This window comes from Antennarius striatus, chromosome 7 (assembly GCF_040054535.1).
Source record: "Antennarius striatus isolate MH-2024 chromosome 7, ASM4005453v1, whole genome shotgun sequence".
Lineage (NCBI taxonomy): Eukaryota > Metazoa > Chordata > Actinopteri > Lophiiformes > Antennariidae > Antennarius > Antennarius striatus.
This window is the reverse complement of record NC_090782.1, coordinates 18,427,875-18,443,589: the sequence shown is the minus strand read 5'-3', so window position 1 is coordinate 18,443,589 and position 15,715 is coordinate 18,427,875. Positions and strand designations below refer to the sequence as shown.

Genomic DNA, 15,715 nt, shown 5'->3' with positions numbered 1-15,715 from the left:
ACTGAAAAGTTAGATTGAAATTTTTTTGTGCACTGGTTTTATTTTGAGTACTTCATTATTTCAATCTTGTGCAGTCTTAAAGGATGACTTACATCATAAATCAATCAATGACAGCCATCCCTATAAATGCTGTGTTTTCCAGTAATATTGTTTTGGTTTTCTTCTTCATGGTTTCATGGAAGTTAAATTAAGATGAATTCAGTTTCTCATCAATATGGCGGGTCTAACTTTACAGCCATGCAAAGAGTTATTTGAATATGTATTGACGTACAGTGTTGTGGTGCTGTACATTCATAGGTCCAAGTTTCGATTCCACCTGAAGTCTTTCTGTGTGGAGTTTGAATGAATGGCTTTATGTGCTGGTTGCTCAGTTCAAAGATTAGTTTTGTTATTTCCAGGAGCGGAAACGTCCCGACTGTTGTTACAAATCCATCCTAGTGTTAATTTGTAACTCATGCTTTATTTTCACAGACTAGCTTCTATAAGGTCCTTATCCCACTTTAGCGTGTTATTGTACATGAATTAATACTGAGCCTGCAGGGCCTTAAAACTGTGTCGACATTAAACACAGGTCTTCCTTGCGACCCCAACAACTCACATGCTAAGTTTGAAATAGGTCAGATGAATGATTCTCACATGAGGTGAATCACATACAGATACAGACATTCCTCACATTAGTGTAAGATGCTGTGTTATTGACTTAGGGTTGTGTTATTTAAATATGTTGTTGACAGTCTTTAATTTTTTGTTATTTTAATCTGACTTCTTATCTCAGCAGCAGATCATTAGGGAAAGGTGGAAATTAGGCAAAGTGAGAGAGAGACGGGCAGCAATTGTGGTTCTCTCAGCCATCCGGTGTTAGAAAAGAGAGGCCCTTTGAATTTTCAGCAGAGTATTCATCTTGTAAGGATGTTTTGTAGCTGTGGGATAAATATAGCAACATTTTATTACTGGCTGACATTACAGAATACATTTAGAGTCTTTGGGAACTACCGTAACACAACTGTGTCTGTTGCAGTGTTTGTCACATATATTTCTGTGTATTGATTTCACTTGGTACATTACCGTTATTCCTGCATATAAGACAGGAATAACGGTAAACCCATTTGCAATCTCCTCTCTGCACATGGGCTGCTGCAGGAACAATGAGAGGTGATGTTAAAGGGCTTTTCACAATTTAAATTATTGTCATGCTTAACTCCACAAAGTAATGGTGGACATGAAATTTTAATGTCTTTTTGCCTTTTAAACTCTGTGGACATTCGGCCTATATGCAATCACAGTGTCCCCATTTCCCCACAGGGATCATCAAAGTTTCTTTTTGCCTGATCTCAAGCGTAGGTAAACAGACTCATTAACCAGGTTGTGATCACAGTTGAGCAGTGCTACAATTAAGGTGAAGCACAGCAGGGGCACATCAGGCTCAGCCTGGGGAAATCAAGCATCTCTCCGAGGGAAAGGCTGCTGGCTGCTGCATGACACTTGCTACAGGTGCAACAAAAGCTAATGCTCCTGGTAGCCTGAGAGAGACAACATGTGCACTGCACATGTTTCAAAACCTGCTTTTGAAATTGTGAGCAAACTCTTTGCCTATTTGGCTGCAAAGTTGTCAGTGTCAGAGATTTGCATGTCTGTGGATTCAGAAACATTAATGCTTGATTTAGAATTTGGATGAGCGTAGTGGAGGGTGGTCATTGAGAAGATGTGTGATGTGTGGCATGAAACGGCCATCTGTCATTAGGCCATCCAGAGCACTCCCTTGTGGTACAGTAATAGAACAGTAGCAGTTATTAAGAGCTGTTTAGTCTCATGATCAGTAAAACTGCTTGCTCCTTCAGGCAGTTCTCCACCAACCAACATCAATGCACACAGATTTAGGACTTCCTCTCCACTTGGAGTCCCCTCCACTATTTAGAAGGGCAACAAATTAAATATCCGATCCTCACATAGAATCAATGTGGTTCAGTAGAACTCCTCAAAGAAGCCCCCGGCTCAGAGCAAACCCTGTGGACCGAGGTGAACTTTCCAAAGATCAACTTGTCACAGAGACTCAGGAAACATCCCTGAGGTGAGCCGTGGGTGACAGCTGTTACTGCTTCACTGCCACAGGTAAATGCCAGAAACCCCACTTAGATACTCAACCACACACATTCACATTCCATACACCAACACACACAAAAACATAGAGACGTGGCTTAGAAACATCAACATGCATGTGAACACTTTAAAAGGCACATCTACACACACATGCACATACAGTACATTCATGTACACAGGACTCACAACTGCATACATAGTCACAGCATTTCAGAGCAATAATAATAAGGATGCATGTGGTTCTTCCTGGAAACTGCGTGTCTGTGATGCCGACCTGTCCAGTGTGTACCTCGCCTCCCCCACGATGTCAGCCCCCATGACTCTGCAAAGGATCAGTGGTTCTAGAATTGAATGGATGGAAAAACACACAATTCGCTAACACAAATCCTTTTTTGAGAGGTATAGATCTGAACAGCCCTTTAGCTCTGAAGTGTTCCTCTGTGGAGATATTTTTTAAAGCGCAGCCATTGGAAAAGACAAGAAGACATCTTCAGATGTCGATCTGAAACCAACTGTGTCATCCTCGTGTTCTTAAAGAGCTGCAGTACCACTAAAGACCACCAGGTGTCTGTAGAGTAACAGTGATGTATTCTGTGCTATGAAATTGCGTCAGATTTGGTCTTCTTTTGTTCTTCACTGATGCTAAATGGCTTCCATGCTGTACACACATAAGAAAAGGTTCAGAATTAACATGCGTGAATATTACATTAAAATAACAACATCTTCTCCAGAAAACATTTGACTGTCTGACATACTGTGTCTATATGATCGAGTTTGCTCTCATGTTCTGAGTGTCCTAACTGTACTTCAACTAAGTCCTTAAGGGTTGTTATGATCAGACATGATTATCTCTTTGTTCTGCAGCAGAAAGCTGGAGTGCTAAGTCTGAATCCAGGACAGGGCAGCACTTTTCTTTTGTGAAGTTTGCAGTTTGCACAGGCTCCTATGTTTGTGGCTGGTTTTATCCCCCTGACAGGATTTGGACAGTGGTTCCCCAATTGAGAACAAATTTCCTTACAATTGTCTCAGCGGAGAGTGGCTTTTGTACAACACCTTCAGGCAGAAATGACATTTTAGTTCTCAATATTTTAAATTTAGAGCATTTTCTACTGGTGTGCTGAACTATGTGTTATATGTGGAGTCTGTAATTAGGGTTACAGTATCTTCTGGTGCACATGAGTAGTGACATAATCTTCTCCATGCACTGCTCCATTTACAGGTTTTCTGTTTCTTTTAGTTAACAAAGACGACAACGATGATAATGATTAACAAGCACGATGCTTTTCTGACTGATCGTATCCTGTTCTGTGTCTGACAGTAAAGGTGAGGCTGCAGCTATCGAGACAGAGCTACTGAAGGACTACAGGTTTGGACAACAGCAGCTGATAGAGATTTGGGGACAAGCCTGCGCCATTGCCATCACTAAGGTCTGCTCACTTTCTCCTTTTCTGATCTCTATTGTTGTTGCTCTACATTGTCGTTTCATTTCTGCTTCGCCATGCTGCTTTCTTGTTTTCCCTCCGTATTCTCCTCAGACCTTAATAACTCCTGGTTTTAATAGCCTCACAGGAGGTCAAATACTCTGAACCGAGGAAGCCTCTTAGATGAGAGGTGAAACATCTTCAGACCTTAAAAAGAACTCCAGTTGCCTTTTATTTAACCTCCTGTGTATTCATGCAATACTATTGCTATGAGGCTGAAAGATATGAAATCATTCCTGTATGTCTTTATGGCAGTTTTGGTCTTACTGTGAAATGAAGTCTTGATGTGCTGTGATGCTTCCAAAGCTCTTTTCTTTGGACCATCACCTCTGAACAATGGTGACCGTTTACTGTACTGTGATGTGTGTCCGCATCTTTTCTTTCTTAAATGCTCATCACAAAATAGCCATGCTGTTTTTATTCTTTGTGTATTTTATTTTGTGGCCTGATTTTTGTTTGTATTGTAAAATGAAGTAAATGTTTGATCAATCTCGTAACTTAAATTCAACCGACTGCTTCTTTTAATAGAACCAAGTCCCAAATTCATGGTCAAATGAAAGGAGGATACGCAGTTGTTTTTGATATTACTGTCATTTCTACTCAACACCACTTAAACCAGAACCACTGTCCTAAGCTCAAATAGAATCAAACTGTGGCTTCAAGCCAACCACTACCGCACAAACCTCTTTAGTAGTCAGAAAACCTTTTCTAAAGGTCACATATCTTATCATTTTAAATTTTCTGCTTATTCTCTACTCACTCTGAATTCCTGTAATTACCACACACCCAAAAGATCCTCATTGACTGTATGGATGTAAGAGGACCAAAGGTCACAGCTGCTGCTATACTTACATTTTCCTCAATTGAATTGAGACCCATACTAAATGTCTAATTATTATGTGGAGGAAATTTTCAAAATTTCTGTGACATTTACCACCAAGCATTTGAGCGGCTCACCTCAGGGCAGAACACCTGAGCCCTGTCTGTGGCAGCACACCGTCCACATCCGCAGCTCCTCTTCACTGTGATCTGGACTGTGTCTAATTCTGTGTGTGTGTGTGTGTGTGTGTGTGTGTGTGTGCGTGCGTGCGTGCGTGCGTGCGTGTGTGTGTGTGTAGGGTACATGCTGTTACTTTTACCAGACCACTGGCTTGGTTTAATGCGACACTGGTTTCCTCAGTCGGCTCTTCAACAGACTGAAGAATACGAGTCAGACACATGAAACCTTCCTTTGCTGACAGTACAAAGGATGAAGAGAAAAAGGAAGGAATGAGACAAAGAGGAAGAGAGAGAGATATATATGCTGAAACACAAAGGTTTTACAGAACAAAGAAAAGAAGAAATTATTCAAATGTAAGAAAAAGAATAAGAGACACATGTGAGGAGGAGCATTGTGCAGGTTGGTTCAATAAATTACGTTAGAATTCCGGCAAATGCAAACATAAGGAGATGAAAATAAGCAACAATTTTAAAAAAATCACTCATACTTTTGCACTTTTGCACACAACTCTCCAGCAGTTTGAATCTCACTTTTATTTCTTGTTTCAAAATTTGTTGAATATTTTGATTCATTTTTTGTAGATTCAGAAGGATTTTCATTCAATGATGAGCAAGTGATGAGGTTAATATTTAGGTGAGGTGGACGAAGTCAGATTAAAAAATAAAGGATTATCAATCATTGTCTGCTAGATATGTGATAAATCAACCTTTTAACTTGAAGTTGATTTGATAGGTTAATAAATAATAATTGTGGGTTCACCCAGTGCTTGATTCAGGCCCATGTTACTCATCTTTACTTTCTGTTGAAGCTGATTTTATGCTTCTTGTTTGTTGAATAATAGATCAGCATTAATGTAGCTCTATGTCATGCCGTCACATATTTTTGTTTACCTATCAAAGCTATTAAATCTTGGATTACGAGACTCAGCGGTTTAAAATAAGTGAAAATTTGGAACATGTAAAAGCTGAGGCTTGTGGGGGGGCAGCATCAGTCAGACGTAAAGACACTGTTCTGCCCTCACGGTGTGTGATTAAATCCACCACATCCACTTCTCCTCTATTATCATCAGACGTTTCTGGCCTCATGCCTGGCCCTCCACCAGCGGCTCCAGCAGCATAGCCTTACAACACAAACATGGTCATGTGGAACTCTGCTGCCCACAGCCGCCAGCGGCACGCTACTGCTTACATGACATCACTGCTATTTCAGGAAAATTACAGTAGAAGGAGATGCAGACTGTCTGATTTCACCATTGGACTACCGCTTTTGGCCTCCAAGTAGACCACACAAACAAACCTATGTAGTCTTACACACACACACACCTATGCAGCCACCCACCCACCCACCGATCGGCACACACACACGCACACACGTACGCACGCACACACACACACACACACACACACACACACACACACACACACACACACACACACACACACACACACACACACACACACACACACACGCACAGAGATTATATGTTATCCAGTAATCCTTTACTGTTCTAACAGCAGTAGCCACAGTCACAAATTCCAGACAGTGTGTGTGTGTGTGTGTGTGTGTGTGTGTGTGTGTGTGTGTGTGTGTGTGTGTGTGTGTGTGTGTGTGTGTGTGTGTGTGTGCGTGTGTTTCTGTATAATTGTGAAGCTTTTCAACACCTGAGTGCAGACTGGAGACATTTTTGTGACCACACAGCAATAAATTAGTCTATACTTTAAAGGAGTCCCAAGACTCAAGTCTGGTCTTCTAGTAGAAATATTAAAGGTGCTGTGTTCTGCATAGGTGAGTGTGTTTGTGTATTTAGGACACTGCTCATGTTTTCTCAGTCTCAGAGTGTGTTTGAGGTTGATTGGGGGTGAAAGAACATGTGTCTAACATTTTTTCTAAGACCTATTCCCTAGGAGACCTTATTACAATCAAGGCGGCCATATTTTAGGTGTGAGTGCGAGGGGGGTCACTGCTGTGATCTGCACAAGACTTCCTAAAAGTGTTTGTTATTTTTTAGTATGCTGTCTGATTAGATAGATTGCCATTGAGGCCTCTCTCTCTCTCTCTCTCTCTCTCTCTCTCTCTCTCTCTCTCTCTCTCTCTCTCTCTCTCTCTCTCTCTCTCTCTCTCTCTCTCTCTCTCTCTCTCTCTCTCTCTCTATATATATATATATATATATATATATATATATACACAGTATATATATATATGTGTGTATATATGTATATATATATATACTGTATATGTATACATATATATATACACACATACATATATACACACAAAAAAGTTTTAAAAAGTCACACTTTCTTTATTTGTCATGATACACACACAGGGATGGTACAACGAAACATAAATGGTACACACACACATACCGTATATGTATATATGTATACTGTATGTCTAAACATCAAAACTTTCATAAATATCTCAAACACTGGAAGACATTTCACAAAGTTCAAATAGAGTCATAAACTTTGCTTTTTAAAAAATAAAATACTGCGATGAAAAGAGATGTGTTGCCAGGGCCGTTATAAGCAAGAGTTTTATTGAAGTTAATGACTTTATTTTGGAATGGAGCGTATCGTAGGCATATCAAGATATGCAACTTGGAAAGAAAGTGACGCATTAATCACTACTGGCTAAAAAGCCACACGACTTTAATGTCTTCTGGCCAAGTTATGGCCTTTTTTGTATGCGATACAAAAAACACACAGAGGATTAGGTAATAATTTCAAGTTGCTGCCACTGCTAAGGAGGTAATGTTTTGGCAGTGGTTCTTTGTTTGTCTGTCAGCAAGATCCCTCAAAAAGTATATGAATTTGGTGAACTTTTTGATAAGGTCAAGTACGACTCAAGAATCAGCTCTTTAGATTCTGTTGGTTATCCGGATCATCATGCGGATCCAAATATTGTTGTGTTGTTTTGGAGGATTCTTAACCACTGAGGGATTTTTGCTTTTGCAAGATTTTTGCTTCTGACCACATGATATAATGACAACAACGCTTGGAGAAAAAACACATCATGACCTCCACCAGGCATGAAAGTTTGATCTTGATCCATTTGATATTCCAGATAAAACTAAATTTAAATGTTACAATAAATCCAACATTAGTGAAATAGTGCTTTTCTAACAATGTGACCAATATGCCTTCTGGAGGAAGGTTTTCATAGCGATGGAGTCTCATTATGGGGGTCAGACTATCGTTATAATGGTTACATCAGCCATCTGGCAAACACATAAAAGTTTCAATGCCGCTGCAGACAGATCCATTACAAATGCTCCACATCCACTTATTCAGTGATCCAACAGAATATCTAAGTAAATGACATTTGGATCATTGATTAAGTAAATTGAACTTCTTTTTAGGGTGAGATTAGATATGCAATTGAAAGGTTATTAAAGCACCACCAAAATTGATCACAACTGCTGATTTTATAGCTACTTATCCTCAACAATGTAAGGTGATGGCCGCACACTGATCCTCCTGATGGTCCTCTATGCTTAGAGAAAAGGTCAATACACTTTTTAATATGAGCTTTTGTAGGTTTGAAGCATTAAAGGTGGAAAGAAGGACAGATATCCAAACAAAAACAGGAGTACAGAAGGACAGAGGTAATATTTCATTTTTCACACCAAGACTTTCTTTAAATCATTATTTTATTTTTCTAGAATGAGCTATGAGGTTTGCTATGTGTTTCTGGACAGGATTTTGTTTGATTTCCACTCTCCTTTTATCTCCGTTTCAGTTTCCAACATCACAATGAAAAACTGTTCCCCAGTTAGTCATACACTTACTACAGTGAGTTTGTCTGATTAATTTAGGTGAAAGTAAATACCTGCAGCTGCTCGAGATTTACAGGTGAGATTATAGCTATAGGACGGAAGTCATAATTCTCTGTAAGCCCTTTAACAATCCACATTTGATTGATGTTTGGTTTAAGTTGTCTGTTCCTTAAATTAGTAGAAGTTTTATAATAACTATATGACTATTAATGCAATTAAAGCTTTTAAATAATCTTTTAGCTGCAGTCTCTGCCGGCTGTCTCCGTCCCTCCGATCACTCGCCTACTCCTATTTCATTATGAAACCTTCTATACTTCATGTCATTCTTGTCCTGATTTCTCAGCTGAACTCTTATGATGGAGGAGAATTCAATGTCAGTCTTGTTACTGTATATTCAATTGTAAAATGTGAAATGACAATGAGAATGATATATTTCTCCACATTTACTGTCTCCTGCACTGAATACATTATTAGAGGTGCTAAATGGATTTTTTATTGTAACTTGGCACCAATCTGACCTATTTCTGTTTCCTCTCAAGCATCCTAAAGTATGAAACCACCCTTTCTTGTGAATTGGTCTTATTTTGAATAAAGCAACACAATGTTTAATCTGCACATGTTGCAGTTACATGACCTGAAATGAATGAAGGAAATCTTAACAGGTGATATAAACTGAATGGTTATGACTGTTAGTACTTTCTAAATAATGGGGAACTTAAGAATTACAAGTTACTATGATGTTCTTATGAGAAATCAAAATTCAGACTTTTATTTTGAATACTCAATTTTGCAATGACAAAAATATTAAATAATAGATGTAATTAGCCTTATTAAAGCAGATGGCTGTAAATTATTTGTTAATTACTTTAATTTAATGAAATTGAACATTATCACTGTACATATCATATTTATGTTAGGTCTCAATAATTAGAAAATTATTGCTTTCTTTCAAAATTTAACTACTAAAACATTTAGTCTTTTCTTGTTATTATAAATAAAGTAAATATAATATAGTCTAATATAAAACTAAAATACTGTAATTTTTGGGCTGTAATTGTTGCTTACAATAAGAGTATGGCATTAAAGCTGGACTTCAGATGTGTGTGTTCATTGGACAGGTGAACATTTGAAGAAAGAAGAACTCTGCATTAACTAACCTCATCAGTTAATGGTTTGGCTCATATCTCATTCATGAATTCATGCTGTGACCTTCAGTGTATAATAATGAATAAAAGCACAGACATGGTGAAAAACCCCTGAAGGCATCACCTGATAATCAGTTATGTTGCAATGAGCGTAGAGGCTTGAATCGTCTGTGGAAAATGAAGGCAGACACCTTTGGGGCTTTCAGTAATCGTTGCTGCTTCTGTTTTTATTTCACTTCTGGTGTTGAAAGTGGACGATTAACCACTCAGGATGGCAGTTACACAGGCTAATGTATGTCTTGTTTAAGAAAGTGTGGGGTGATTTACAAGGGAACGTTTGGCCAGTAAATAAGGCAAATATCCAGCAGTCTGCTACAGCCTAGAGATGGAAGGCCTGTTACATACACAGAAGCATCCCACGACAAGGACGTGGTATTTTTTCCACTGTTGCCAGCACTATTTTAATGAGATTGGACCTTTTCTCTCAGACACCGGAGATAATGGAACTGGTGCCATTTCCACCCTTGTCTGGCATGTCTGGCACGCTGCTGTCATCCAGTTTGAGATGATAGCGAGGCTGATGCACAGATCAGATGACATATTAAATAAGATACCTTCATCTGAGGGATGAAAACTGACTACTATCTATCTTTCTGTGGCCTTTGACCATTGTGCTCTATCAATAACCCTTTCTATTTTCTATCTGAATGTCTATTCTATCTTATGTGTCTTATGCTTTTTTTCCATTCTTCATCGTCAGCTCCTCTCTCTAACTGCCTACGTCTCTCACCCACTCTCGTCAGGCCTACCCTCTCGGATCTCTAGCAAAGAAGCAGCCAACGGTGCTGGTGGTTTGTGGTCCAGATCAGAATGGTTCCATCGGCCTGGTGTGCGCCCGACACCTACGCATGTTTGTAAGTAAAGTCCCATGCATGAATGCAGCTTTTCTGCTCTGTAAAAACGAACCTTTATATTGAACCACCCACCAAATGATGCTTTGGTGCTCACTGAGTCAAACAAAGAATCTGCACACTTTAAGCTGCAGCAGGTCAAACGGTTTACCCCGATGAAGGACGTATGTGCTTAGCAAAATTTTATTTCAGCTCCTGTAATTGGCTCAGAGCAGTAAACCCATTACTCTCCCCGTAAGAGCGCTCTGACAGTCATGATATCATACTATTGTAACTCCCATAACACTCAGCAGTCATTATGTGATGTCATAACTATGAAGTAAGCCCTTCAGGTCACACACTTACTGACATTTCAGAACTACTTGTTTTTGTAGGCAGGATCCATCATCTCAAAACTCGCCAGAGATCAGGAATTGATCTTTTTTTTTCAGCGTGGTTGATATCAGGACTCAAGTATTTTTGCAACACTATGTGGATTTATTGACCAGAACTCTTCTATATGATTTTTGGGTTAGAATGGAATGTATCTATACATTTTACCATATGTGTGTACTGTGCATAGTAGATTTACGGCGCATTGAAGATTCTGGGTAAAACCATGTCAGATGAACTCTGCTTAAATATTCTGCATGCTATTTTATCATCATTTTAATGCTTTTACCATCTGCTTCTGTGTTTTCCTGCATATTTTTGCAGAATTTTTACTGCATCTTGAAATGTGCTGCATAAATGAACTTTATTATCATTATTTTCAAAGTGACAACATGCTCCAGTGCGCAGATGGAGACTGCACTCGTCTGAGTTTGCTCTAACTTGAGAAACTTGAGTACTTGCTTTGGACTTTGAATTGATCTCCTGGTGTAAGGGTGTATGTTTTTACAAGTGTGACGTTATCCCTGTCAGCAGGAATACATGCGAAGATACACGTGAGACACGCACGCACGCACACACACACACGCACGCACGCACACACACACAAACACACACACAGAGCTTGGAACCTGTGATGGAGAGCTGTAAATGTGATTAGACAGGGCATAGAGATGAATGATCAGCTGCAGGCAAACAGGCCAAGTAGCTTCTCACATGATTCTAAGACCTCCATGTTCACAAAGGCAGGTTGTATCTGAGTCTGTTGTGCATCTCTGATTATTTCCACTGCTAAGTAGAGGGGGAAAAACGCAATGCTACTCACTGGAAGACACACACATTGCTTGATCAAAGCTAATGCTGGATGAGAGAAAAATAAGTCTCACGTTAGTTTTGGTGCATTATTCATTTTCTAAACTAGAAGACATGATGTTATGCTTGGATGACCTCACTGTGCTTGACAGATGATAACTGCAAGGACAGTTTGTATTTCTGTTCCTCAGTCACATCATAACTGGTATGAATGAAATGCAAATATTATTTACTATACTATTGTACTATTTACTGCATTGTAGGTGTAATAATGTATACTACTTAAAAAATACTTTATTAATGTGTTTCTAGACCTGTTTAAGAAAAAGTTTGACATTTTTAAGGTTTTTTACTGGTTTTTCTATTCAAGTGAACAAGAAACTGTGTACTGGTACGTTTGCTTCAGACCTCATCCCTTCTTTCCAAAAGGTAACGCTCATGAAAACAAAAATCTCCAAAACACCATCAATCCCCTGGGGGAAGAAGTGAAACCCTGTTGGAGCAATAACAGGACAAATTCCTTGTACCCTGCACTTGTTTCTGTCTTACGACTCATTTCTTTTCATGCTCAGTGACGCTGACCAATGATTCAAGCTCTTCCTTAGTTTCACATGTTTTGAGCGTGTAACTGATGATGAGGCATGCTGAGGCCACACACACACACGCACACACGCACACACGCACACACGCACACACACATACACACACACACACACACACACACACACACACACACACACACACACACACACACACACACACACACACACACACACACACACACACACACACACACACTTTGTGATTGCTTTCGGTTGCCCTGGCAGTCCCTGATAGAACATTTCTATTTATTTATTACTTTATGTTAAACCTGCCAGACTGGCCGGATCACACCACTGACTGCGGCTCCTAGCCTCGATGATTTGTCTTTTAGTCGGTGTGTAAAGGCCACACATCCCAGATGCTTCCCGCTGAGCATCAGAACTTTAAGACCGTCTGGATTTCGACTCCTCTCATCTTCCACTTCATAAAGGAAGTATCTGATCTGGAAACAGGCTGCAGAAACCCACAACTTGTGATACAACACCATTATGTCAGTGTTGGCTGACAGTGCAGGCGAGAGTGTCAATATTATGTAACCAGCTGTCTATTTTTGAGTTTTTATTCCTGTGCCATCCTCCCAACCTTTTTCTCTTCTCTTGTTTTTTCTCATCTTGCACAGGAATACGAGCCCACCATCTACCACCCTAAACGCTCCACTCAAAGTTTACACCAGGACTTCACTGTTCAGTGTGAGAAGATGGACATCCCTTTTCTCTCCTATCTCCCCACAGAGGTCATCAGCAATTTTACAACATATTTCAGTTTGCTGGATTTGTTGGTTTTTAATCCAGACATCTGATTGTCTTGTTTAATTCCATAATTTTATGCAGTAAATTCACCAAAATGTTTCTGTTAGAAAGAATATTCACGTTCTTTCTTGTTGGGAAGTCGATTCAATGGCCTGAAGCTCTTTTCATCCAGCCATGGACTCATTATATCAACATGAATATCACTCATGACTGATTCTCATTAATTGTCTTTTATTTTGTTAATTATTCGTTTTAACCCAGTTGTTGAACAGTATGTCAAAGCGAAATTGTGACGTCAAATTCTAGCATATAAAAGAAGTAATTATTTTCTATAAAGTGTAAGTATGATGTTTAGAGAATACTGGCTGCTATATTATACAGCAAGTATTAAATAATTTTAATATTAGATATCATAATAAACAGTCATCATCACTGAACCCCCAGCTAGAGTTAAAACACATTTCCTCAGCTGTCAGCTCTTGTCTTTCATTGGTGGAATCAGGTTATATAATTATAAAATTGAACCCCCTTTTTCATTTGTTACCCTTTTGAATGAAATGGAATTTCTTGTGAGCCCTTTTTACATGTTTTCGATTTGCGGCCTTTTTCTTGCAATTCATCTTGCGAGCCCTCAGATTTGTCTCATGAACCAAAGGGGAACCACTTATTTAGATCACCATATAAAAATGTGAACCATGTATTCACGCTGAGCTCCGTCCCGTTCAGGTGCAGCTCATAAATGATGCCTACAACTTAGTGATTGATGCCATGCTGGGCCCTGAGGATGACTGCGACAACATCAAGGAGCCCTATTCTGGTATTCTTGTCACCCTGAAGCAAATCAAGACCCCCATTGTCAGCGTGGATGTGCCCTCAGGTAAGTGTTTATTCCAACTGTAGATATGAAGCTGGAGGCTCAGAAACACGTGATAGACGGGCCTCCAGGCGGTTCCCTCAGAGTGTTGGCTCCCAGGAAAACGTTTTTCAAGTCTGGAGGCACACATGGAGGATAAATCTCATGCTACAGTCAGCTCAGAGTGAGCTCATCGTACTCTGAATGCATCACGTGCTGAGCACAACAGGCAGAAAATGTTTCTTATCCTCCTTTTTCTCTCCTTCCTCTCTGTCCACCGTCTTCAGGTTGGGATGCAGAAGAACCAAATCAGGATGGAATTAGCCCAGATGTTCTCATCTCCCTTACAGCACCAAAGAAATGTGCCCTGAGTTTCTCAGGGAAGCATTTCTTGGCTGGACGCTTCCTGCCCTATGACATCCAGAAAAAATATGAGCTTAACCTTCCAGACTACCCTGGAACAGACTGCCTCTTAGAATTGTAACACATGGGGAAAATAAGAGCCGGCGTGGCCACTCCTCATTTCCAGAAAAAAGACGTTAACCTATTCTTCTGTTTTGTATTTTATAGATTGTTAATGTGATTTAATGTTATCAGTTATGTAGATCAGGCTATTCCTTATATACTGTGGCGAGACAGTAGAAGGATAATATTTAGAAACCGTGGTCATGTCTTTTTAGGGAATGGCATTTCTTTCTGTAAAATTATAAAAGTTGTAGCATTACACTTTCCTCTGGTTATTTTCCAAAAGAAACAAATTAATTTTCTATGACTTCAACCACTGAAACGTTTTTTTTTTCTTTTCCTCTTCAAAACTTTTTAAATGTTACTGATTAGATAACCTTTTTTTGAGTTCATGCTCCATTGATTTGTGCTGCTGAGATTAGTTTCAATATGCAAATATAATGACTTGTTGTGTTTTTCGGTTTGATCGATCAGTCTGTTTTTACATTACATTTATTTCAGTTGGTTTATAAACTTTTACAAAGGCCCAGACAGTTGTTGTCTAATAAAAAACATTTAAAATGTATTTAGTTTCTTGAATTTTGTTCAGTTTCCAAAGTTTGATTTTTACTTCTATTAGGGACACTGATCAACTTTATATCAATAAAAACTACAACTATCAAATGCCTTTTAAAATGGTGGACTCATAGGATGGACGGACGGACGGACGGACAGACAGACAGAGATATAAATATAGATATATACTTTATTAATAACAGAGAAAATTGCACATATCCACTGCTCAGGAGAAAAAGAAACTGACACCACAGGACATATCACAAGACATAAAATATAAACAGTATCAAATCAAATAAAATAACATAAATAAAAATAGAAAGTGAAAATAGCAGGATGCCCAGAAGGTGGGTAAGGTACAACCTTCTTATAATGTAAGGCAGCAAAATTGTAAGGAACAAAATTGAATTGAAATCATGAAGAATTACAAATCACAAATCACCCAAGCAGCTTTTAACCCGTGTTGGATCAATATTTTGGTCTGTTTTTCATCTGTGCAAAATCGACCATTTGAGTCCTATTTTATTCAACAGGAAGGTGTAACAATGGAGCACAATGGAAATATAAACAATAATTACACCACAAATCAACCATGTTCCTGTCTAGCAGGTAGCAAATCTTCAGTTTGGCCTTGAACACATGAATGACCACCAATCATTAAGCCACATGGATGCATCACATACACGTCACATACAATTACAGGAGATGGGTGCACATTGTTCTTTCTGTTTGTTGGTTCCCCAACTGGATATGATTTGGCAGTGAAGGCCATGAACAGGTGTGATCAGGCTATAATCAGCTGTAAAGCATCCCCTCATTACTGAGCTCAGAGCTGCTGGCTTCAGTCAGAATGACTAACCAAGATTATGATGCTGTTTATGGGTGAGGTCATGTGT

At 39.2% G+C, this 15,715-nt stretch overlaps 1 protein-coding gene across 1 annotated transcript in view; it reads left to right on the top strand.

Annotated features, from left to right (window-relative positions):
* yjefn3 (YjeF N-terminal domain containing 3) overlaps positions 1-14,788 on the top strand; it is a 37,729-nt gene extending 22,941 nt beyond the window's left edge. Inside the window, exons 2-6 of the mRNA XM_068319902.1 lie at positions 3,416-3,524; positions 10,305-10,415; positions 12,817-12,930; positions 13,673-13,823; positions 14,087-14,788. Of these exons, the coding sequence (XP_068176003.1) occupies positions 3,416-3,524; positions 10,305-10,415; positions 12,817-12,930; positions 13,673-13,823; positions 14,087-14,283 (682 nt within the window). The 3' untranslated portion in view covers positions 14,284-14,788. The remainder of the gene's footprint in view (positions 1-3,415; positions 3,525-10,304; positions 10,416-12,816; positions 12,931-13,672; positions 13,824-14,086) is intronic.
* The last annotated feature ends 927 nt before the right edge of the window (positions 14,789-15,715 follow it).